The sequence below is a fragment of the Bos javanicus genome, chromosome 25 (assembly GCF_032452875.1).
Source record: "Bos javanicus breed banteng chromosome 25, ARS-OSU_banteng_1.0, whole genome shotgun sequence".
Taxonomy (NCBI): Eukaryota; Metazoa; Chordata; class Mammalia; order Artiodactyla; family Bovidae; genus Bos; species Bos javanicus.
This window is the reverse complement of record NC_083892.1, coordinates 11175750-11200698: the sequence shown is the minus strand read 5'-3', so window position 1 is coordinate 11200698 and position 24949 is coordinate 11175750. Positions and strand designations below refer to the sequence as shown.

The 24949-nt window shown below is 47.9% G+C and overlaps 1 protein-coding gene across 4 annotated transcripts in view; it reads right to left on the bottom strand.

Annotated features, from left to right (window-relative positions):
* Nucleotides 1-24949, bottom strand: part of SNX29 (sorting nexin 29) — a 599088-nt gene that overhangs the window by 93854 nt on the left and 480285 nt on the right. For all 4 annotated transcript variants that reach the window (XM_061402536.1, XM_061402537.1, XM_061402539.1 and 1 more), the window contains one exon: nucleotides 24399-24539. In XM_061402536.1, coding sequence (XP_061258520.1) covers nucleotides 24399-24539 — 141 coding nt within the window. The remainder of the gene's footprint in view (nucleotides 1-24398; nucleotides 24540-24949) is intronic.

Sequence of the window (24949 nt, the reverse complement as noted above, 5' to 3'; positions counted from 1 at the left end):
ACATAAACCAAATTCCTCTCGTGCCTTTGCCAGTCTGGGAGGGTCTTTGCTTACTCCCTCACTGCACCTGTGGTTCTTCCTGGGCACCCTGCACTCACTGCTCTGGTCACTCCTTCCCTGGGTTTCTCATGCTGGAGCCCCAACCTGTCCCCAAACCCCCCAACTCTCCCAGGGCCCAGGCCTATCCAAAAATTCTCTGCCTTCTGCACGCAGCAGCCCCCGTCAACCTCATAGTGCCTCTTTTTAGCCAAAGACACTTTCCCCACCTGCACTGCACCTGCAGCAGGGCTCTATAACTCAGCTGCTTAAAAATAAACATGAGCTGTACTATTTCCAACAAGTTTTCCCACCCTATTAATTATTTAGCCGCACCTGCTTGTACAAAAAAGGAACTTGGTTGGGAAGGGATGGGGGAAGAGCCTGGAAAGAGTGAGGTTGCTGAAAACAGCAGAGGAGCAGGGTGGCCCTCCACCAGGACTGGGAGAAACGGGGCTGGCAGCGAGAAAGAGACCCTGGGGACGTGAGGGGAACACTGGCAAGGCTCTCTCTGAGGCCTTGGGGGAAGTCCTGCCATCCCCTTGTCAGAACTATGCTTTGAAATTCATGAACCAAGATACACAGAATTCAAAAGAGAAGCACATACATTTTAAGCACAGCTGTCACATTTGGGATAAGCAGTGCAGGCGTCTCTGTTGTTTAGTTGCTAAGTCACGTGGGACTCTTTGCAACTCCATGGACTGTGGTCCGCCAGGCTCCTCTGTCCATGGATTCTCCAGGCAAGAATACTGGAGTGGGCTGCCATTTCCCTCTCCAGGGGATCTTCCAGACCCAGGGATTGAACCCTCGGCTCCCGCATTGGAAGATGGATTCTTTACCACTGAGCCACCTGGGAAATCCAGGTGTTTCTTTGCTGGGGCATAAATAACAAGACGGAGTGGCAGGTCTGATCACTACCTTTAAAGTGGTGATGCGCTTTAGGACAGAGAGCCATCTGCAACAACTGTCATGTGACTGGATAATACACTTGATTTCTACTGGGGACAAAGTCACAGATGATACAACTACTGTTATGGTTTGTAGCCTAACTTTATGTGTCAGTGAAAATAAAGCTGTGATCCTTGTTCATTGATGGCCTGGATTTTATCCTCAGACCTCAGGGTAAGAACTCCTGGGCTAGATCAGGGTGAACCCCGGAGCAGTGTCTGAGCCAGAGTCCCCGTTGGTACAGTGGGCTGGGGATGGTGCCCTGCCCACCATGGGGAGGGGTGGGGAGTGAGGAGGTGGCGGAATGATGTTAAGAGATTGTGGCCAGACAACCCAGGAGATGGCTGAGCACCGGCCACCACCAGCAGCTTCCGAGCTCTCACTGTGGGCCAAGCGTGTTCTGGTTACCTGCTCTTAATCCTTGTAGCAACCTTGAGAAGAAGATGCCAATGTTTGAGGATACCAAGGCACAGCAAGGTGATGGGCTGGTTTACACTGTTATCAGGGTTCAGACTCAAGTTCAAACTCAGGGGACCCCAGAGCCACGCTCTCCTCCACTGCCTCTTACACCCACCAGCCCCAGAGACCTAAGGGAGATAAACACCCAGAGGCTGAAGACAGACTTGATTTAGAATTTGAGGCCTTGGTTCCAAACCTTGCATGTCGATAAGGAACACATTTTCAGCCTGGGTCAGGCAGTCCTGAGCCTGGAGACAACACAGACTCTAAACAGTAAGTAGGTGACATGTATTTATGATTTATGAAACATATCGATGGAATGTATTTAAATGCACCTTTATATTACTGGCATATAGTATTCTCATGCTGATATGTTGTGCAGCAGTTCAGTTTTTAAGAAATTTTCCTGGATCTATGCATCATTTATTTTCACAAATATTTTCCAGTGTGGTAGAATAAAAAATGATTGTAATCTTAAATTAAAACTGTAAAAACTGCTTATATAATATTCTGAAAGCTACTAGTTTGGAAAAGTAAGATTAGTATGGCTGCTGTCGTCTCTTGTTCACTGTTTTATTTTTTTTTTTTAATGACAAATAATGTCTTCATTTCTGACCCTAAGTTTTAACCAGGAACTAGGAGCTTTCCATCCCAAAGAGAGGAAATGCCGCATGAGCCGAGAGGAGAAGAGCCTCTGACCCAGGACCTGGTGCAGAGTTGCCTGCAGGCCTGCGTTTGCCGCTGCCTCTGCCTGGAGCAGGCTTTCTGGGTTCTGGCTAACTGCTACACAACTCCTGTATTTCAGTTTAAATGTGGGTGCCTGGACCCCTTGACTAGATGAGACCCTCTTCATTATAGCTCTCTGTGCTGTTCCTACATAAGAGCTCATAAAAGTACTTGAAAGTACCTTTATAGGTTTGCTTGTTAATGTCTGTCTGCTGATCTACAAGTGCCCCCAGAGCAGGGACCACATCTTTCTTTCCCTATTGACTTAAAACACAACTGCTAAAAAACAAAACAAAACACAACACAACTGCTTAATGAATACAAAGGGTAATCATATGGGAAGAAGAAAAAGCAATGAGGACTGAGCCAGCCTGTTTCCAGGGAACTTCCTGTTTCAACCTAGGAGGTCGAGACTGGACATGGACACATCCCGATGTACTGATTTAACATGGTTACTCTGACCACCAACAGGTATGACTCAGAGTCTGACCACCTGAGATCTCAAGCAGCAATTTAGCCCCTAGAGGGGAACAGGGAGGAGTGAGGAAGAGCCCTGCTGGAAGGATCCAGGTCAGACAGTGAACAACAAAAGCCTTGGACACTGCTTCTCAAACTCACCTGGCAAGCCTCTTAAAACACAAAGATTCTGATTCAACTGGAACCTGGGGGGGGAGGGGGGATGGAGCTGAGTTTCCACATTTCTAACAGGCGATCAGGTGAGGTGACACTGATGGTGCAAGAAACACACTTTAAGTGGTGAGATCTTTAGAAAGGATAGGACACAATCTGAAATCATCCTTTGAGGTCCTATTTGATATCATTAATCTTAAACTGGATTTTGGCTGGAGACCATGGCCCAGAAGCACAAGGTTGAGAGTAAGGGAGCCTGCTGAGACCATAAGGAGAAGTGGACTCACCAGATGTTCCAGTCCCGGCTCTCTGAACACCTCATCATGTGACCTCGAACAACCTGTTTCCTCTTCCTCGGCCTTTGGCCAGTGGCTCCCATCTCTGATCTGCAGACCAGCTGTGTCAACACTTTCCAAGCATTTAAAAAATAGATTTTCAGGCTTCACCCTTACAGATTCTAATTCAGTAGGTCTGAGGTGTGGTCTGAGTATCTGAATGTGTTTAAACCTAATGACTCAGATATACATCCAGAGTGGGAAACCATCAGGTAACTGACAACAGTGGTGGAACTCTCCATGGTGCTGACCAGCATCAGGCAATGTGGACTAAACGTAGACCTCTGGGAGGTAATGAGGCTTCCTGGGGGTGCAGTGGTAAACAAAACATCTGCCAGTGCAGGAGACAAAAGAGACTTGGGTCCAACCCCTAGGTTGGGGAGATCCCCTGGAGGAAGAAACGGCAACTCACTCCAGAGTTCTTTCTTGGAAAATCCCATGAACAGAGGAATCTGGAGGACTACAGTCCATGGAGTTGCAAAGAGTCAGACACGACTGAGCACACATGCATGGGAGGCAGTAACTTCCCACCCTGTTTGAGAATCTGAAACAACGCAGCCATCTTTCATCCTGTCCCATTACCAGTATCACTGGCACACCATCAGCCAGCTGGAGCACAGCAGTGATGCCTAATCTAAGGAAGAGGGAAAACAGTAATGCCCCGTTATTTACAAAAATCAATGCACTCGAGGTGTCTGCGACAGCCCCCAAAGCAATGCCGAGGGACATGATTTACAGCTCTCCAGATCTGTCTGAGCACTGAGGGGAAGTCCCCAGATAGCAAAACTGTCCCTTATTTGATGCTCTGATTTGAAGAATGCCTGTGTGAAACTCCAGTCTGCACTTTCTGCGGGGATTCCCCATTGTAAGAGGAGGAATGAGCAGAGGGCAAGGGGAGAGGATAAAAGCCGGAAATGAGGATTAAGCAGGATGCCAGGGTGGCCCGGCTGGCTCATTTTTCTAGCTTTCCCCAAAGATGTATGCACCTGTCCAAAACGAATTACAGATCCATTACCCATACACGGAGCCGCTTCAAACATCAAGCAGCAGAAGGTCAAGTCCAAATGATAGTCCACTGCTAGCTGAAAACCTACTACCTCTCTATTTTTACTCTAGTCTTTCAAAGGGAGCTGGGTAATTTTACTTTGGTAGGCAGCACTGTGCAAAAAAAAAAAAAAAAAAATTGTTTTTTTACTTTGCAGGCTGAAGAAATTCCATACTGCTCAGTTCATAACTTAATACCTCCTCTGACCTGGGTAACCTTTCCCAGGACAGTTTTCAAGGACAGTTCTAGCATTAAATCTGTTGACCTAGCGTGTTATTCAGAGATCAGAAACTATCTATATGTTTGTTTCAGCAGACGTCATCTGCCCTCCCTCCTCACGTCCTCCTCTTCCCAAATTGTAAGCTCTGTGCAAGCAGGACCCTTACCTATTTAGCCTCAGTGGCTGGCACATAGTAGGTGCTCAAGAAAGATTTGTTGACTGAATGAGTGAGTGAATGCATGATGCTCCTCTGGAGAAGTCTGTACACCTCTGGGCATTTCTCTGGGCCAGTCTCTCCTGCTGTTCATCCTCCACAAGGCTTCCCAAGAAGCCGGAGGGGTGGAGCTGCTCCAGGAACTCTGGCTTCCAAAGTGCCATCTCCTTTGCCTGGAATTCCCCATCTCACTCAACAGCTGGACCCTGCTCATCCTTCAGGGCTCACCTCTGTTCTGAAGCTTGTCTGATCTCTCTCTGTTCCTTCTGCCCCAGGCTGGTCCCCCTGCTGTTTCGCCTACACACTCCCCAAACCCTTCTTTCCTGGTGACAGTGCTATAATCTTCCCCTGGGGAAAAATCAACCTTTTCCCACTCTCAGATCACAGGGCTGGGATGGGATTAATTCCACCCTTTGACTCCAGACTGAGCACACGACCTGGCCAATCACAGTCATTACTATTGACCCTGGAATAGGCACAGGACTCAAACTGGGCCAGTGAGTGTCAGTGCCAAGACCAGAACACTGAAAGGAGATTGGCTCTTTCTGCCTGAGCTGCCAAGGAGATACAGAGAAAGCCTGGAGCTATGTGATCTTTGCCACAAGAGGGGAGGCTGACTGCAAATGCAGCCAACTCAGAAAGAAAGCAGGTGGAGAGAGAAACAGATAAGTAGACATATAAGAAGCAAGAGAGTGAGTGAGCAAAAGAGAAGATGATTGGCCAAAATATTGGCCTCTGATGATGTCACTGAATTCCTGAATCTAGCCATTCCTGAAGTCAGCTCTTGACTTCTGTGCTACACAAGCCAACAAATCCTCTTTTTAAATTAAAAATAGCTTAATTTGGGTTTTTGTCACTTGCAGTGAAAAGCATCTTAGATGATATATCCTCCCCTCTGCAGAAACCCTGACTGAACCTCCGCCATAGTACTTCCTGGGGGTGGCGGTGATCTCCCAATTGCCCTTCTAACCTGTAAACTCCCTGAGGGCAAGAAACCCATCTCATTCACCTCAGAAGTGTTAAGACTTGATGTACCATAGATATATAACAGAGATTGTGAAATGAAAGGGTGAAGGACAGTTTATCTGGAAATTATTGAAGCTTTCCATCGATCTGTTTTGCTTTAAGGGCCTTTCTGACAGGAACTCATAGACTTCTCAGGATCTTGACTGTCTTCAGTCTGCTCTACTCCCCTGAGTGCTAGTTTTTCAAATCTTCAAAGTCAGACATTCTGGAGATAACAGGAAGGAGCAGATCCAAGCTGCTGAGAAAGCACATGGCCCAGGGTTCTAACATAACTGTGCTTCTTGCTCACTGGGACTTCATCCAAGGCTGGAGCCGTCCCTGGACCTCCACACTGTCCAGCTGAGGGGCTGGAGCACTGGGACAAAACAGATCCAACACACGCCTGAACCTGTTAATTTTTCAGGCTTCTGGACCTGTGCGGAGGCTTTCCCCTGACTGAACGCCCTTCCCTCTTTTCTCTACTTAATTCTTCAAAGCTTACTTGAAAAGCTATCCCCTCCAAAAAGTCTGCCCTGAACTCCCAGAGAGGATAAGTTCAAAAGCCTTTGGGGACAGGCAGTGAGAGAAGCACAGCAGCCTGGGCAGCGCCCGCCCCATCGAAGGACCAGCCTCAGCTCCTGCCAACTGCTGCCACCAGAAAATCCAAGATAAAGACCGGCCTCTTACAGCTGGGCAGCCTGTGTGCTCTGATCTGCAGACACGGGTTTACTATTATGGTTGTCACTGTGAACCTCATCACCACCATCAAATACAAACTGTGTCTCAGGTGGACTGTGCCCAGGGGGCCATCAGTTGACAACTTCCGTGCTGGGGCTCTGTCCAGGGCACGGGATGGGACCCTGACACTACAGGATACCATCACCTACGTGTGCTCATCTCTCCTACAAGGTTCCGTCTCTGCAGGTTGGACCCCACATCTCCAGGTCTGCTCATGACCCTCTCAGTCCTCTGGACAAACCAGACCTCACTGGCACCAGGAGATGTTCTGCCCATGACCTGGCATGTGTCTCTCTGCTCACCCCATCAAGCCATCCTCTGCACAGCAGTGATGAGCCCACAATAAAAATGAGACCACTGTAATTCCTCTGCTTGAAGTCCTTGAATGGCTTCCCCATCCCTGACATACACAGACACACTCCTCCGCACATAAACCATGTTTAAACAAATCACTATAGTTATCAAATGTATGAACGCTGTGTGCGTATGTGCTCAGTTCTGTCTGAGTCTTTGCAACCCCAAGGACTGTAGCCCGCCAGGCTCCTCTGTCCATGGTATTCTCCAGGCAAGAATACTGGAGTGGGTTGCCATTTCCTCCTCCAGAGGATCTTTCCAATCCAGGGATCGAACCTGCATCTCCTAAGTCTCCTGAACTGCAAGGTGGATTCTTTACCACTGAGCCATGGGGGAAGCCCCAGTTATGAAATGGATGAATGCTACAAAGGAAAAAGAAAAAAAAAACATTGGGCTATAAAAGCCCCTAATGGAGAGAGAGCACTTATTCTGGGGGGCTGGGAAAGGGTTTCCTGAGGAGGTAGAATTTAAGCTGAGACCTGACAGATGAGAAAGATGAGTCACAGGAAGGGTGAGGGATGGAGTGTTCTAGAAGGAACTGTATATGCAAAGGCCCTAAGGCATAGAAGAGCTTGAGGGTTCAAGACCTAAGAGGGAGACAGGGACAGTGGCCTGAGGTGGGGCAGGGATAATGGGTCCTCAGCCACCTGAAGGCCGAGAGGATTAGGCGACAGAGTGCAGGCAAGCCCTTGGCACCAGGCTGGGATGGAGTTAGCGCTCAATGAATAGCTGCTATTCTTAGTAAGATGGCAGTGCTGATGTGAAAGAGGGCTTGTTTATCTCCTGCTGCTAAGAACAGTGCTGCCCAGGTCAGGAGGGAGAGCTAAAAGCCAGCATCAAAGCCTCCTTTATGATACAAAACAGTTCCCTTCTCATGGGCTTATGAGGATCAGGCACTTGATGCAAAAAAAGCTTCTACACTCATTACAAAAAGTACCTTGCTCTCCCTGGGAAGGCAGAAGAGTTGAGAAAGTAATGATGAGAAAGTTCCAAGGAGGCAGTTAAGCTTAGTGGTAGAGAAGACTGGCTCTCCAAAGAAGCAGAGAAATTGTGTTCAACACTTCTTGGACACAGAAGGCTTTCTGAACTGCATCTTGAGCAGAGGAGCCATCGAGGGGTGAACCCCGAGTGCACATTACAAAATGCAACCCGGGGCCTCAAGTTCCTTTGTGCCAGTAACCACTGACCAGCCCCCAGTGATGGCGAACCTCATGCCAGTGTCTTGGCATGTAGAGTCTGATGAGAAGTCAGTGCTCTTCTGGAAAACGGGACCAGTGAGGAAAGCAGACATGGAAAGGCGTGTGCACTAAAGCATTCTGGAGGCTGTGGAGGAAACAGGCACCGAGCGCGTGGAAGCACAGGAAGAAAGAAGAGGTGGTGGGAGGCGAGCGAGAGGGGTTTACTGGAGATGAAGAAAAGAGTTATGTCTTTTTAAAAGAACGCACAAAGGGTGGCATCCAGAAAACATTAGATGATTACAGAAACCAATAAGAAAGATACAAGAATCCCAGTGGGAAAATGACCAAAGGACACAGACCAGAAAGAGAGAGAAGAGGAGATACAAAGGGTCAAAAATCAGGAATGACTCGTCAGCCTTATCAGTAATCAGGCAAATATGTGAAAACCACGATGAGGTACCATTTTGTTCTCATTGTGTTGGCAAAATACAAATTGTAAGTCTAACGGTGCCAACTATTGTTGAGAACAACGGGGAGCTCTCATCTTCCTGGTTGGGAGGGAACACTTGGTCCCACCACTGGGGAGCGCGATTTGGCAACAGCTAGGGAGGTTGAAGACAAACATGACCTGTGAGCTGGCACCTCACTCAGATGATGTCCCTGATGGGCCTAAAACGTGTGTGCCAGGAGATGCGGAAGGACATTCACGGTAACAATGTATGAATAAGGAAACTCATAAACAACCTAGTAAATGCCCGTCAAAGGGAGAATTTGTGCAACAGAGTACAAGTACAGCAGTTCGTGAATTAAAACGTATTCATGAATTAAAACGTATTCGTGAATCCAAACGTATAGATCTCAACAAGGTAATACTGGTGAAAAACACAACATGTGAAAAGATAAAAAGAATGCTATCATTTATGCAATGTCACAAAAGGCAAACCCTCTCCTAAGCGTATGTATGATAATCAAAGTGTAAAACCACAAACAGGAAGGATGCACAGATCCACAGGTGGGGTCCCTTTGGGCACAACCATACAGGGGACTCAGCTATATCTGAAATGCTTAATTTCTAAACATTAACATTTATTAAATCTGGATAATGATACATGCATGCTCACTATCTTCTGGGGCATGTATAAAATATTTTGTAGTAAGTTTTAAAAGCTTAACAGCAAGTACACCAAAAAAGGAACAGCTGTGAATTCCAGGTAGCAGGAATATGAGTGCTCATTACTGTCAGTTCAGTTAGACAATTCAGTAGCTCAGTCATGTCTGGCTCTTCTCGACCCCATGGACTGCAGCACACCAGGCTTTCCTGTCCATCACCAACTCCCAGTTGGTGCTTGCTCAAACTCATGTCCATCAAGTTGGCAATGCCATCCAATCATCTCATCCTGTCTTCCCCTTCTCCTCCTGCCTTCAATCTTTCCCAGCATCAGGGTCTTTTCTAATGAGCCAGCTCTTCATATCAGGTGGCCAAAGTATTGGAGTTTCACCTGCAGCATCAGTCCTTCCAATGAATATTCCGGACTGATTTCCTTTAGGATTGACTGGTTGGATCTCCTTGCAGTCCAAGGGACTCTCAAGAGTCTTCTACAACACTACAGTTCAAAAGCATCAATTCTTTGGTGCTTAGCTTTCTTTATGGTCCAACTCTCACATTCATACCTAACTACTGGAAGAACCATAGCTTTGACTAGACAGACCTTTGTTGGCAAAGTAATGTCTCTGCTTTTTAATATGCTTTCTAGGATTGTCATAGCTTTTCTTCCAATGAGTAAGCATCTTTTAATTTCATGTCTGCAGTCACCATCTATAGTGATTTGGAGCCCAAGAAAATAAAGTTTCTCACTCTTTCCATTGCTTCCCTGTCTATTTGCCATGGAGTGATGGGATCAGATGCCATGACCTTAGTTTTTTGCTTGTTGAGTTTTAAGCCAGCTTTGTCACTCTCTTCTTTCACTTTCATCAAGAGGCTCTTCAGTTCCTCTTTACTTTTTGCCATAAGAGTGGTATCATCTGCATATCTGAGGTTATTGATATTTCTCCCAGCAATCTTGATTCCAGCTTGTGCTTCCTCCAGCCCAGCATTTTGCATGATGTACTCTGCATATAAGTTAAATAAGCAGGGTGACAATATACAGCCTTATCGTACTCCTTTCCCAATTTGGAACCAGTCTGTTGTTCCATGTCTGGTGCTAACTGTTGCTTCTTGACCTGCATACAGGCTTCTCAGGAGGCAGGTAAGGTGGTCTGGTATCTCCATCTCTTTAAGAATGTTCCATAGTTTGTTGTGATCCACACAGTCAAAGGCTTTAGCGTAGTCAATAAAGCAGAAATAGATGTTCTGCTAGAATTCTCTTGCTTTCTGGATTATAATCTAACAGATGCTGGCAATTTGATCTCTGGTTCCTCTGCTTTATCTAAATCCAGCTTGAACATCTGGAAGTTCTTGGTTCATGTACTGTTGAAGCCTGGCTTACAGAATTTTGAGCATTACTTTGCTAGCGTATGAAGGGAAGTGAAGTGAAGTTGCTCAGTCGTGTTCAACTCTTTGCAATCCCATGGACTGTAGCCTATAAGGCTCCTCTGTCCATGGAATTTTCCAGGCAAGAGTACTGGAGTGGGTTGTCATTTCTTTCTCCAGAGGATTTCCCCAACCCAGGGATCAAACCCAGGTCTCCCGCATTGCAGGCAGGCACTTTACCGTCTGAGTCACCAGGGAAGCCCCTGCTAGCATGTGAGATGAGTGCAACTGTGCAGTATTTTGAACATTCTTTGGCATTGCCCTTCTTTGGGACTGGAATGAAAACCGACCACCTTTTCCAGTCCTGTGGCCACTGCCGAGTTTTCCAAATATGCTGGCATACCGAATGTAGCACTTTCACAGCACCATCTTTTAGGATTTGAAACAGCTCAGCTGGAATTCCATCATCTCCACTAGTTTTGTTCAAAGTGATGCTTCCTAAAGCCTACTTGACTTCACATTCCAGGATGTCTGGCTCTAGGTGAGTGATCACACCATCGTGATTATTTAGGCCGTGAAGATCTTTTTTGTATAGTTCTTCTGTGTATTCTTGCCACCTCTTCTTAATATCTTCTGCTTCTGTTAGGTCCACACCATTTCTATCCTTAATTGTGCCCACCTTTGCATAAAAATGTTCTCTTGGAATCTCTAATATTCTTACATTTTTTCCCCTTCCTTTAAGAATTCATCATTGTATAATAATACACCATTGGATAACCACTCTGGGAAGCTCTCTGCCCGTATCTACTTAAGTGGAGCATCCGCATCCTCTGACCGGGCAATTCCATTCCTAAGTATAGACCCACAGAAATCAGGGCTGATCTCCACTAGAAGACATCTCTGTACAAGGTCGCTAATTAAGCACTACATATAACTGAGCCATAGCAACAGTCAAACAACAACAAAAAACCATTTTGATATATTCATACAATGGAATCTTCCCAATGGAATTTATACAATGCAACTTTTCATGCAATGGAATACTACACAGCAATGAAAACAATGATTGTTCCTTGCAAGAACATGAATGAATCATACAGGTGTGATACTGAGAGAAAGAAGCCAGACCCAAAGGAGGACAGACTCTATCATCCCACTGATGTCAAATTCTAAACCAGGCAAAATGAATCGATGGTATTAGAAATCAGGAGAGTGGCCACCCCTGTGCGGAGAGTGACAAGTGGAGGCTGGGAGTTCTGCTAACCGTCTACGTTTAAGTCTCTGTGCTGTTACATAGGTGTGTTCATTTTGTTAGAATCCATCAAGCAGTAACTTAAGATTGGAGGTATGCTATACCTCAGTTTAAAAAACAAAACAAAAAAACCACCACCAGAGCAACGAGAGAAATGAAGAGGGAGAAGAAGACGACAGAAGGGAGGAAAGAACCCAGCATGCCTGTGTTTGACTCATCAGAGGTTACAGAAGAATGGCAACCAAATTAGGGAGGCTTCTTGTAGACCTATTATTTCAAGCTAGCATTTGAGGTACTGGGTTAACAGCTAAGTAGCAGCGCCTCATTGGATCATCACAGAAGCCCTCATCCCACGTGACGCTGAGACAACCAAGTCACAGGCTTGCCTGAGGTCATGTGGCCAGTGTATGCCAGAAAGGCAAAGAAAGGAAAGTGAAATCGCTCAGTTGTGTCCGCTTCTTTGCAATCCCATGGACTGTAGCCTGCCAAGCTCTGTCATTCATGGGATTTTCTAGGCAAGAATACTGCAGTGGGTTGCCATTCCTCATCCAGGGGATCTTCCCAATGCAGGGATCAAACCTGGATCTCCCACATCACAGGCACGCGCTTTGCCATCTGAGATACCAGGGAATCAGACACAGGGTCTGATTGCGGCTAATGACACATCAAAGCCCACACCCTTAGCCTCTGGCAATTTAGAAGCCAAATTGCCAAATTGCAAAGCTTCTAAAAATGCCTAAGTGGACTTCCTTGGTGGTTCAGTGGCTAAGACACCATGCTCTCAAGGCAGGGTTCAATTCCTGGTCAGGGAACTAGGCCTGCATGCTGCAACTAGGACTCAGCGCAGTCAAATAAATAAATATTGGGGAAAAAAATGCACACGTTGCAGAGAAAGCCAAGGGGAAGCAGCTGGCTCCCTCTGTACATGAGGAATTCTGACTCCAGACACCTGGCAATGGGGACAGAACTAAGATGGTGGCAACTTGAGAAACTACAGATGTTTCCCTAGTTGCTGAGATGAACCGAGGTTGCAACACACAGCTCTGGAATGCCAATGGGAGCACTTAAGGGGAAGGGAGCAATTATTCTTACTTATTGGAGACGTAAATGAAACTGAGAGGTACTCTTCTGGGTTGCGATTTTAAGCAGTTGTCCACAAATGTGAGGAGGGGAAAGCAGACATAACGTGGATTAAGTATGTTCAGAAAGGCCTTCAGAGCTAGAACGGAGATTAAATAGTGACATACAAGTTATTTAACAGCCCCGGAAATATGTGGAGCAACCCTTAATGCCCAGGAGCAAGTCCAGTGTTCTATAATTCACGGCCATTTCCAAACCAGTGGGTTCCACACTGCGGCAGCAGAGGCCTCAACCAGAGTGGAGTGAGGGGGAAGCTGGCTGGTGAACTGGGGGGCCAGGGCCCTGGTGAGTCACAAGGCAGGGCTGAAGCAACATCTCTGCAGACCCTCCTGCAAATATTCTCACTGTTGGGTCTACATCCAGAGGGCAGGTAGGGCCTGAGCATCTTTCTGAGAGCAATTACCAAAGAGCTTTGAGTGTTGTGGCATGCGGGATCTTCTGCAACACTTACAGCTCTTTAATATATGCTCCCAGAAAATAAATAAAAGAGCTGTAAGTGTTCAGTGATGCCGGGAACAGAGGAGAAAGGGAACTGAAGCCACAGAACACGAGTGTCACACACTGGTATCGATGGAGCTTGAGTTCATTTGTTCATCAAACGCATTTGGACTTCCCTGGTGGTCCAGTGCTTAAGAATCTGCCTGCCAATGCAAGTGACACGGGTTTGATCCCTGGTCTGGAAAGATTCCACCTGCCGTGGGGCAAGAGGGCAACTAAGCCCGTGCGCCACCACTACTGAGCCCACGGGCAGCAACTACTGAGGGAGCCACAGCAATGAGAAGCCGTGGCAGTGAGATGCCCACGCACCGCAGCTGGAGAGCAGCTTCCACTTGCCACAGAGAGAGCCTGCACGAAGCAATGAAGACCCAGCACAGCCAAAAATACATAAACGTTTAAAAAGAAAACGACATTGAACTCAGCACCTACTATGTGCCAGGCACTGAGTGAGATGCTGAGAAGACACATGCAGCAGGCCGGGTCCTGCTCTCTAATTCCACGGGATAACGGGGGCAGAGAGAGGACTGTGCATCAGGCAGCCCAGAGGGGGCATGAAAAAGGAAGTCAGGGGAAAGATAGCTGACACTCTGAGTCCAGGGAAGGCTTCCTGGAGGAGGTGGCACCTGCAAGGTCTGTGACCTGAGACCACCAGGATGATCCTCTTGGAATCAAACTCTTCATACAGGAAATGCGAGGGATGGGAACAAAGCAGTAACTACACCTCTAGCTGAGGCTCTGGATTATTCGTTTATAAAATGATCTTGATTTTTTAAACTGGATTTTAATTAGATGTTATAGAGCAGTCCCCCCAAGAATCCACATCTCCATACGTAGGCGTATATAGTCTAGATCCGAGGCTCAGCACTGCTTCTCTCTAGAGACAATTTTTCTGGCCAGATGACTTTGGCAACTGCTCTCTGGAAAATATCTTAAGAGGCTCTTCACTGTATTAAAGGGAAACACAAATGTGTGGTGTATAATGAGCCCAATTTCTTTCTCCTTCTTGTTTAATACATTAAGTACCAGGACTATTTACACAGTAGTTGGCAGGGTGTCAAAAGAGAAACAAGCTTGCGTTTATGGCTTCATTCAGCTGAAGCATCTTTTCTCTCTGGAAAACCGTGAGCTTCCGGGGACAGTGTCTGCGTTCCCTGTGTCTCGGTTCCGACTGGGTGGCCGTATCTGCATTGCCTTCTGGATCTTTTCCCCACACGAGGGTGCTCCTGGGAGAATCCCCCAAGACATTGCCTTTCTGCAGGGAAACCTGCGGTACCACGTGACTCCCTGTGGCGCTGGCTTCCGGGTCTGGGCGGGGCGGGGGTGGGGCGGGGAGGTCACGTGGGCTTCTCGACCAGGAGGCACAGGGCCATCAGCACGAGCCAGACTTGATCCCTAATGGGAGCCACGGGACCTTGGGTGGGAGGCTTACGGCAGCCGAGCCAGTTTCCTCATCTGTAAGACATCCGTATACAGGGCCTGGCAAGAACTGCAGCATGAGAAAATGACTGTAGAGCCTCCAGTACACAAGCCCGGCACAGGATGGCTGGCATTAATGTGCACACAAAAGTGGGGGGCTCCGGACAGACCACCTGTCAGGCTTGTCCACTGCTCGGGCTCAGAGTCTCAGAATCTGCTATGGGAAAGATGTGCGTGCCTATGTGTCCACTTGCTCCATCTCACTACCGAGCCACACACCCCCGTTAACCAGCTGGCACACAGCGCTTACCATGTGCAGGCACAGTTGTGAGCACCACAGACATATGACCACCTCAGATCCTCATAACAACACTAGGAAGGAAATGCTGGCACCACCCCTGGTACACAGAAGGGGAAACTGAGACACAGAGAGGTCAGGAAACTTGCCTGAGCACACAGAGCTAGTGAGAGAGTGAGAACCTTTTTCCTTTTGTTTTACTCTCAGGGCTGGCAAAGACCTACAGAAGGAATACACGCACAAATAGGTGGATGGATGATGCTGCACACACTTAGGCTTATCAGGAAGGTTTGTAAGCCTGTGGGTTGACTATAAAGGCACAGCTCCTAGCTCTAAAAATGGCCCCTAAGTAAGGGTGGGTGGCAGGTGAACCTAGATGGTTCAGCAGAAGGGAGAGGCAATCAAGGGTTCTGGCTTCACCTGCTCCCTGATTTCTATACCAGCAAGGTTAAGAACCTGACTTAAGGGACTTTCCTGGCAGTCTTCCAGTGCTTAAGACTCTGCTTCCACTGCAGGGGACCTGGGTTCAATCCCTGGTGGAGGAACTATTAATAAGAACCTGCATGACTCGTGGATGACTGCATGACTGCACGACTTTAATTTTTAAAAAAAATTAAAAAATATAGAAACTGACTTAAGAAATCAATGTCAATGTCCACCAACTGAGCAATGACTAAATAATCTACATTCGCCCGCTCTCCAGCATCCTCTGGAGAGCAGATCTGTAGTGAGAGGGTGAAGGCATAGGGCCCTGCAGACTGTCTGCCTGGGCTGACACAGCAGCCCTGACACCACTGAGCGAGATGACCTTGGGCAAGTCATTTCCCCTCCCTGTGTCTCTTGTTTCATTTGTAGAGTGAGGTCTCGGTGATGGTTTTCTGCTTCAGGCAAGGAAGGAGGTGTGAGGCAGGCAGAAGAACGTTTCCTTTGAGATGTTGTTCAGTCACTCAGTCATGTCCGACTCTTTGCACCCCTATGGCAGGCCTCTCTGTCCCTCAGCACCTCCGAAGTTGGCCCAAGTTCATGTCCATTGCATCAGTGATGCCATCCAGCCACCTCATCCTCTGACGCCCTCTTCTCCTTCTGCCCTCAATCTTTCCCATCATCAGGGACTTTTCCGATGAGTCAGCTGTTCACATCGGATGACCAAAATACTGGAGTTTCAGCTTCAGCATCAGTCCTTCCAACGAGTATTCAGGGTTGATTTCCCTTAAGACTGACTGATTTGATCATCTTCCCTGAGATGCTCTCACCCTGACCTCCAGGACCTGGCTACACTACCTCACATAGCAACAGGGACTTCGCAGAGGTGATGAGGGACCATGAGATGGAGAAATGTTCCTGAGTTACCTGGTTGGACTACAACTGATCTCAAAAGCAGAGAACCTTCCCCTGGTGTGGTCAGCAGAAAATGGGACTATGGCAGAGTGGTCAGAGAGATGCGGCACTAAAGATGGAGACAGGGGTCACAGGCAAAGGAATGCAGGAAGCCTCTAGAAGCTGCAAAAGGCCAGGAAGCCATTCTTCCCTGGAGCCACCAGGAGGAATCAGCTGTGCCCACACCTTGACTTCAGCCCAGTGAGACCTGGCTCAGATTCCTGACCTCCTGAACTATAAGACAACACATGCGTGGTGCTTTCAACTGCCTGGTCTGTATTTGTTAGAAGGCAGTCATCGGAGGCTAACACAGACAGACGTACAGAGGAAACGGCACACGGACGGGGGGGACCCCCCCCCAAACTGCCTGCGCTCCCACTTGCTCCCTTGTGTGAGGCTCATCACCAGGATGCCTGCCGGCCCTGTGAGCATTGTCCCTCCAACAGAAAGCAGCCCTGATTCCCCCTCCTCATTCTTCTCTGAGCTCACGGGGACCCCACTCCAGTCTGCAGGATTCACGAGCTTTTCTCCCCACAAGACTGTGAACTTTGTGAAGGCAGAGACTACACTTTGAATCATCTTCAACTCCGCACACCTAGCATGACAGTCCTGACCTTGAGACGTGTTTGCCAAGTGGAAGAATTCACCTCTGTGTTCCTCCAGATGCCTGCTCGTTCCTCCTGCTGTCTCCAACCTCTGCTGGGGTCCTGCCGTTGGCCCTGGCGGCTGCATTGAAACCTACGCCTCTAGGGAGTTGCAAGGTGTTTTCCACGGCTCAGCGAGTGCCCGTCGGTTCCTCCACAGCACACTGGTGTGTGTGTTTTTAATGAGAATTTTAATGCATAATTTCTCCAATAAGTTGAATTATCTACGGCTTGGGGGAAAGCGATTCGCCTTGCCTTTGTGCCAAATGAACTTTCAGAGACTGACTCCATTATCCTAAGAAGGAACGACAGGCCCTTAATTCTCATTTGCTCACTGAGCAACAATGGAGATTTTTTAGTAGTATCATCAAAAAACATGTCTTCCACCTAAGTCCTCGTACCAGTCAAATCCATTTGGACAGGGAGCTCTCAAGCCATGACCTTGGTCGTGAGGCAGCCAGCTTTCCTGTCTGTAAAGGCTTGCCGGTCTTCTGCTCATCCTGCAAGAAACATTCAGGCAAAAGCGGAATGGGAACAACCTCTAAACATAACCTGAAAGTTACTCTACTCCTTTCTGGGATTCAGATTTTTCTACATTTGTGCCAAGACCCAGTGAAGTAAAGAGAGTAAAAGGGAAACTTTTCCATTTCGCTTCTGTCCACGTAGTCATTCATTCAGGCCACGAGCGTCTCTGGTGTGTTGGGTTCTATTCTAGGAGCTGGAGAGAGCAGTTTTCATGAGCTTCGTTCCAGGGCAGAGAGAAGGATGCTACCCAAAGACACAAAGAAACCATCTCCACTCACAGTATGTGCCGGGAGAGGCTGGGCGAAAATGAAAACAGTGATGGGCTAGAGACTGACTGAGGGGCGGCATGCACAAGGATGCTGGGGAAGACTTCTCTCTAAGGAGTGGTGCTGAGCTGAGCCCTCACAAGTCGAAGGAGTAGTCCAGGCAGAGATCGGGGAAAAGCCATTCCTGGCAGAGGGAAGAGTGGGTGCAAAGGCCAGAGAACTGCATGGACATGTACCCACTTCCAGGCAGAAGCTGTAAGAACCAGCATCCGGTCTGCTTCTGTCCCTTGTCCTGCTGCCATAACCGTGCTGAGAGGAGGCTCTGGTAGCCTGGGTGGTGATGCTGTGAGTGGCAGAGCTCCTCACCAATGACACGTGATGGACCCTGAGTGTGAGCCTGGGTTGTTCTGGGCTGCCAAGATCATAGTGCTATTTGTTACTTCAGTCGAATCATAACAAACTGTGGAAAACTCTTAAAGAGATTGGAACAGTAGATCGTCTTACCTATCTCCTGAGAAACGTGTATCCCAGTCAAGAAGCAAAAGTCAGAACCTTATATGGAATTGACTGGTTCAAAATTGGGGAAGGAGTATAGGAAGGCTGTTTATTGTCACCCTGTTTATTTAATTTATATACAGAGCACATCATGTGAAATTCTGGGCTGGATGAGCTACAGGCTGGAATCAAGACTGCTGAGAGAAATATCAACAACCTCAGATATGCAGATAAGATCAGTCTAATGGCAGAAAGTGAAGAGGAACTAAAGAGCCTCTTGATGAGGGTAAAAGAGGAGGGTGAAAAAGCCGACTTAAAAACACTTAAGATCATGGCATCTGGTCCCATCACTTCAAGGCAAATAGAAAGGGAAAAGGTGGAAGCAGTGACAGATTTCCTGTTCTTGGGCTCCAGGATCACTTCAGATGGTGACTGCAGCCATGAAATTAGAAGATGATGGCTTCTTGGCAGGAAAGCTAAGACAAACCTTGACATTGTATTAAAAAGAAAAGACATCACTTTGCTGACAAAGGTCTATGTGCTCAAGGTCTTTTATAGTAGAGAGTTAGATCATAAAGAAGGCTGAGTGCCGAAGAATTGATGCTTTCGAATTGTGGTACCGGAGAAGACTCTTGAGAGTCCCTTGGACTGTAAGGAGATCAAACCAGTCAACCCTAAAGGAAATCAACCCTGAATACTCGTTGGAAGACTGATGCTGAAGCTGAAGCTCCAATACTTTGGCCACCTGATGTGAAGAGCTGACTCACTGGAAAAGATTCTGATGCCAGGGAAGACTGAAGGCAGAAGAAGAGGAGGCTGACAAAGGCTGAGATGGGTGGATGGCATCACTGATTCAATGGACTTGAACTTGAGCAAACTCTAGGAGATGGTGAGGGACAGGGAGGCCTGGCATGCGGCAGTCCATAGGCTTGCAGAGAGTCAGACACGACTGAGTGACTGAACAACAACAACAAAAAAACCCCAAGTTTATCCTGAGTGATAGAAGTCCCATGCCTGTGATATTTAATAGTTAAAAAGTAACTTTAGGGGCTTCCCTGGTAACTCAACTGGTAAGAATCTGCCTGCAATATAGGAAACCCCAGGTTGATTCCTGGGTTGGAAAGATCCGCTGGAGAAGGGATAGGCTACCCACTCCAGTATTCTTGGGTTTCCCTGGTGGCTCAGTTGGTAAAGAATCCTCCTGCAATGCAGGAGACCTGGGTTTGATTCCTGGGTTGGGAATATCCCCTGGAGAAGGGAACGGCTACCCACTCCAGTATTTTAATCAACAGACAATGAGATGGTAGGATGGCAGCATTGACTCAATGGACATGAGTTTGAGCAAACTCTGAGAGATAGTGAAAGACAGGGAGGCCTGGCGTGTGGCAGTCCATGGGACTGCAGAGTCGGACACAACTTACAGACTGAACAACAACTTTAATATGGGCTTCCCTGGTGCTCAGCGGAAAAGAATCTGAAGGTAATGCAGGAAACCGCCTTCAGTGCAGGAGACGCAGGTTTGATCCCTGGGTTGGGCAGATCCCCCAGAGGAGGGCATGGCAACCCACATCAGTATTCTTGCCTGGAGAATCCCATGGACAGAGGAGCCTGGTGGGCCACAGTCCATGAAGTCACAAGAGTTGGACATGACTTAGCAACTAAACCAACACTAGCAACTTTAACACACAACTATTGTGGCCTGACTTGGCTACGAAGGAATACATATTTCACTGACTCAGAAAACTATTTTAATGCGATGGGTTGGATTGGTACATGAAGGCATGACTGTATCTCCATCGAGTGCACTGGGCTTCCTGCGCATTTATAACTAAACACATACACAGCATATTGTGGTTAAAGAAATGCATTGGTGAAGACAAATCTTGCATCCAGAAGCTATAAAATGTGTAAATTTAATTGATTTTTTAAAAGTTCAAACTGGGGTTAAGATGACATTTTACTTCTAGGGAAACAGAAATTCAGGCTAGAAAGGTGCTCATCTGATGAATTTTAAAAGGCTACGATGTGTTTAATACGTCCTTTGAATACTGTCCAGGACTGTAGATTCTACAGTGAATCATTTAACGGGTCTAAGGCTTAGAGCAACCAGGTGCATGTAACTCAGCCCCCCTGGAGATGTGTGTCTGCATATTAATACACACCTTAATGGTCCGGGAAGGCAAGTGTTCCATATTAATACATGGCTCAATGGTCCAGGCAGGCAAGTGTTCCTTCCACTGGTGAAGTGACCCAATCAAAGAAAAGACTTTGGTGGGGTACATTTTTCTGGCTCAACTGAGAATCAAGCACTCTAGAAACTTTGCCCATAGGGTATCAAAGCAGGTTTCCTGAGTTATTAGACTCAGGTGTAGCCAGTGAAAGCTTGGTCTTATAAGAAGAGTTCATCACCGGCCTTGGGCATTGAGGTCCTGAATCCTGACTCATTCTGCCCTTGAAAATCACACAGATCCTCAGATCTGATGGGGGTTGGCGGGCGGCAGCACAGACTAGAGGGAGTTAAACTAGAGTCAGAACCTGACCAGGGCTTCTCAGGTGGGCTCAGTGTTAAAAATCTGCCCACTGATGCAGGAGACGCAGGTTCGATCCCTGCATCAGGAAGGTCTCCTGGAGAAGGAAATGGCAACCCACTCCGGTATTCTTGGCTGGAGAATTCCAAGGACAGAGGAGCCTGGCGGGCTTCAGTCCATGGGGTCGCAGAGTCAGACACGACTGAGCACTCATGCATGCAGAACCCAACCAGCCAATTAAAAGCTAAAGGGCCACACAGACCAGACAAGCAGCCAAGGCCCTGAGCTGTGAGATTCCCAAGCAAGACTGGAGACTGTCAGATCCACTCCTAACCATGGGGAACAGAACCAATGATCTGGTGAAGAACCAGCCAGTGTGTGTGTATAAGCCAGTCACCACTGGGTCAGGCCCATCCAGAGGGTACCTTTAATTCCAAGCTCATTTATTCGTAAACAGGGTTGCCCTGGGTACCCTATTGACAGATTTCACAGGTGCAAAGCCCACTGCTGGTGAAGGTCAGGCCCAGATTGACAGGGATGGGAGACCAGAGCACGAATGCAGGTGGCCCACTCAGAGGGGAAACTCTCTCTCGCCAGGTGTGCCTGGCATAGGAGAGGCAGGACTGCTCACGCTCTGTCTATGGTCACGTGACTCCAGAAGGCTCCTCCAACCCCTCAGGGCTGCGTTTCCTTCACTAAACCTGAGCCTGGCACACCAGCACACTGAGGACCGGTGGTGCTCTGGATGGCTCTGTCTTATTTTAAATAAGTTCTGTGCAACCATAAGGCTTGAGGAGAGATGAAGTGAGGGTCAGGGGCGGGGGGGGGGGTGGTCCCTTGGGGCTGCAGAGAAAGAATTCAGCAAGTAGGGCCCCAAAGATGTCCCTCCCCATCCTCATCCCAGAGTCCAAGGGCATCTCACCTTACACGGCAAAAGGGGCTTTGCAGAACTTGAGAGAGGAGATGATCATAGATTTTGGGGGGTGGGGGGGGGACTGTGATCACAGCAGTCCTTATTAGAGGAAGAGGAGTCAGAGAAGGAGATCTATATTAATAGAAGCAGAGACACCAGAGCGATGAGATTGTGGCCTTGAAGAAAGAAGGGGGCCACAAACTAAGGGATGTGGGGGCCTCTAGAAGTTGCAAACCACAAGGAGTGGCCTCTCCAGGAGTAATACGGGCCCCGCCCATGCCAGAATCGTAGCCCATTGAGGCTGGCTTTAGAGAATTAACTGCAATTGTTTTAGACCACTAAACGTGTGGGAAACGGTTACAGCAGCCATGTGCATGCATGCATGCTCAGTCACTCAGTTATGCCCAACTCTTGTGACCCTCAAGGACTGCAGCCCACCAGCCTCCTCTGTCCACGGGATTTCCCAGGCAAGAACACTGGAGTGGGTTGCCATTTCCTCCTCCAGGGAATCTTCCGGACCCAGGGATCGAACCTGCATCTCCTGCATTGGCAGGCGGGTTCTTTACCACTGCGCCACCGGGGAAGCCCCCCTACAGCAGCCACAGGAGATGAAAACACAGTGGCAGACAGAAATGCCCAGGTCCAGCCTCATACTAATTCCCTCAGTGAGACGCAGACAGGCCATGTTCCCTGCAGGTGTCGTGCAAGGGCTGCGCCAGGGTAATGCTCTCTGCAGATGAGAACATCTTACAGTGATAATATGTTGGTTACATAGAATTTCATTTTATGACACTTGAAGATATTCTGGATGGGTTCCAAGATTTGTATGAGCCTGCAAGTCATGAGATTAAATCAGTAATATAGTCCCCTCCCCCATTTTCATAAGAAGTATTTTACTCCTTGCTGTGAACAAGTAGAGAATTTCTCAGTCTTCTGTTTTTTATGGGCTCAACTCTGTTTTTCTTCAACAGAAGAAAAGGAACAACAGATTTATTCTGGGTCTGAGACAAACCTGCTTTATAACTCTTTAAATTATGTTCCAGCAGACCCTGATGTCGGAGAAGGCAACGGCAACCCAATCCAGTGTTCTTGCCTGGAGAATCCCAGGGACGGGAGCCTGGTGGGCTGCCGTCTATGGGGTCGCACAGAGTCGGAGACGACTGATGTGATTTAGCAGCAGCAGCAGCAGACCCTGATATGATCAGATTTCTAATCTGGTTTAAACACAGACACCTCTGAACATATAAACACAATGGTCAGTAAGTTTTCTCTATGAAATTGGCTGAGTGTGGGGAGTGGGTTATGGAAACTCTTGCTCTGGTTTTTCTATGAGGAAGACCGTAGGATATCCTAGGAAATTCAAGGCCAGTGGGACCTGCACAGGCTTCAACCATGTGACAGTGCTGGGGTTCCCACACTTCCTATGGGTCAGCACCACCCAGAGAGCTTGCTAAGCCCCACCCTCCCTGTGGGGTCCCGGCCCCAGAACCTGTCTTCCAGTAGGTGCAGGAAGCAGCCTGAGAACCTGCATTTCTCACAAGCTCCAGGTGAGGCTGATGCTGTGGATCGGGGGTCACACTCTGAAAAACAACTCCCATCCAAGGCCCAACTTCTCCCAGGTCCCGAGAAGAATCCATGTTATCTCATCTGATTCAACTGCCTCTGCCAAGCTAGTTCATATGGTGCAATGATGAAGTGTCTCTGTCTCCTACTTGACTGGAAGCCAGGGGCTCTCTGGCTTGTCTGCATCCTGGAGTCACTTGAAACCCCTCCATGCACAGGCCTCACTCCAGGCCAGTCAGCCCAGGATAGGGGGTGGGGAGTAGGCAGGTCGCAGAGTCTGGAAAGCTTCCCGAGTGATCCAAAGCCCAGCCAAGATGGAGAATGGCTGCAAATGTGATGGATGACAGAAATGATGCCAACCGGCTGAAGCAGACAACACAGCGGGGCCCTATGCCAAGCTCGGCTGTCATCTTTTGGGCCACTTACAGTGTGACACTGACTGGAGCTCAGTAATGCTGGCTGGATGAAAGCATGGGTGCTAACTGGCCAGAGAGGAGGGCTAGTGCCTCCTTTCTCCAGGGCACAAGGATGAACACACGGAAACACACTAGTTCATTATCAATGACCAACCCCCATGAGGCAGCAATCCTGTAATAAAACAAGCTCTTCTGAGAAAGCCTTACCTGGGAAACAACTCCATACCCTTAAGTCCAAATAAATATCATGACAACCATGGATGAAAACCAGAAGACTTTTTTTTTTTGGTCCAAAACAGGAGCTGGCAAACTATGTCCCATAGGCCAGATCCGGCGGCCACCTCTTCTAATAAATAAAGCTTTCCTGGCACACAGGCATGCTCGCGCACGCACTGTCTGCAGCTGCTGCCACGATGGCAGAGCTGGTGTTTTGGCTCAAGTGGTAGGGGCTGCGAAGCCAGGACACTTACTCTCTGGCCCTTTAGCAGAACAGGTGTGGCAGCCCCGCTCCAGAGAAATCAGAGGATGGACACGCAGACAAGACGTAACTCGACTGTCTTTAGGGTTTACTTCGTTCCCATCTTTTTTCTCGTATCAGCCAACTTTTTGAGTTATATAAAGGAGCCCAGGTGTTTAAATCGCCGGCGGAAGGAGGAGACGGAGGCACCAGGCGGAGAGCTGCCCGGCCCACAGCAGCGGCGGCACCTACCTTGTTCCCGATGGCCTTCTTGGGTGGGAAGTTGAAGGCCCTCACTTGAGGGTATTTGTTCTGTAACTTGTGGTGCAAAGTCCTGAACTCCGCGTACCGCCGGTAGACGTTCCACTCGTCATCTTTTATCCGGATGTAGACCTTTGGAGAAAACGAAAAGAGAAAGAAAATATCAAGTCTCTTAAAACTCTCATTCCACGCTGGATGCCTCCATGTCCTGGCTATTGTAAAGAGTGCAGCAATGAACACTGGGGGTCGTGTGTCTTTTAGAACTGGGGTTTTCTCACACTATATGCCCAGCAGTGGGGTTGCTGGGTATATGGTAGGCTTATTCCTAGTTTTTTAAGGAATCTCAGATAAAGGAGATGTACATCTTCTTTATACAGTGGAATATTACTCAACCATAAAAAATGAATTTGAGTCAATTCTAGTGAGGTGGATGAACCTAGAGCCTATTATACAGAGTGAAATAAGTCAGAAAGAGAAAAACAAATATTGTATATTAATGCATATATGTGGAATCTAGAAAAATGGTGTTGATGAACCTATAT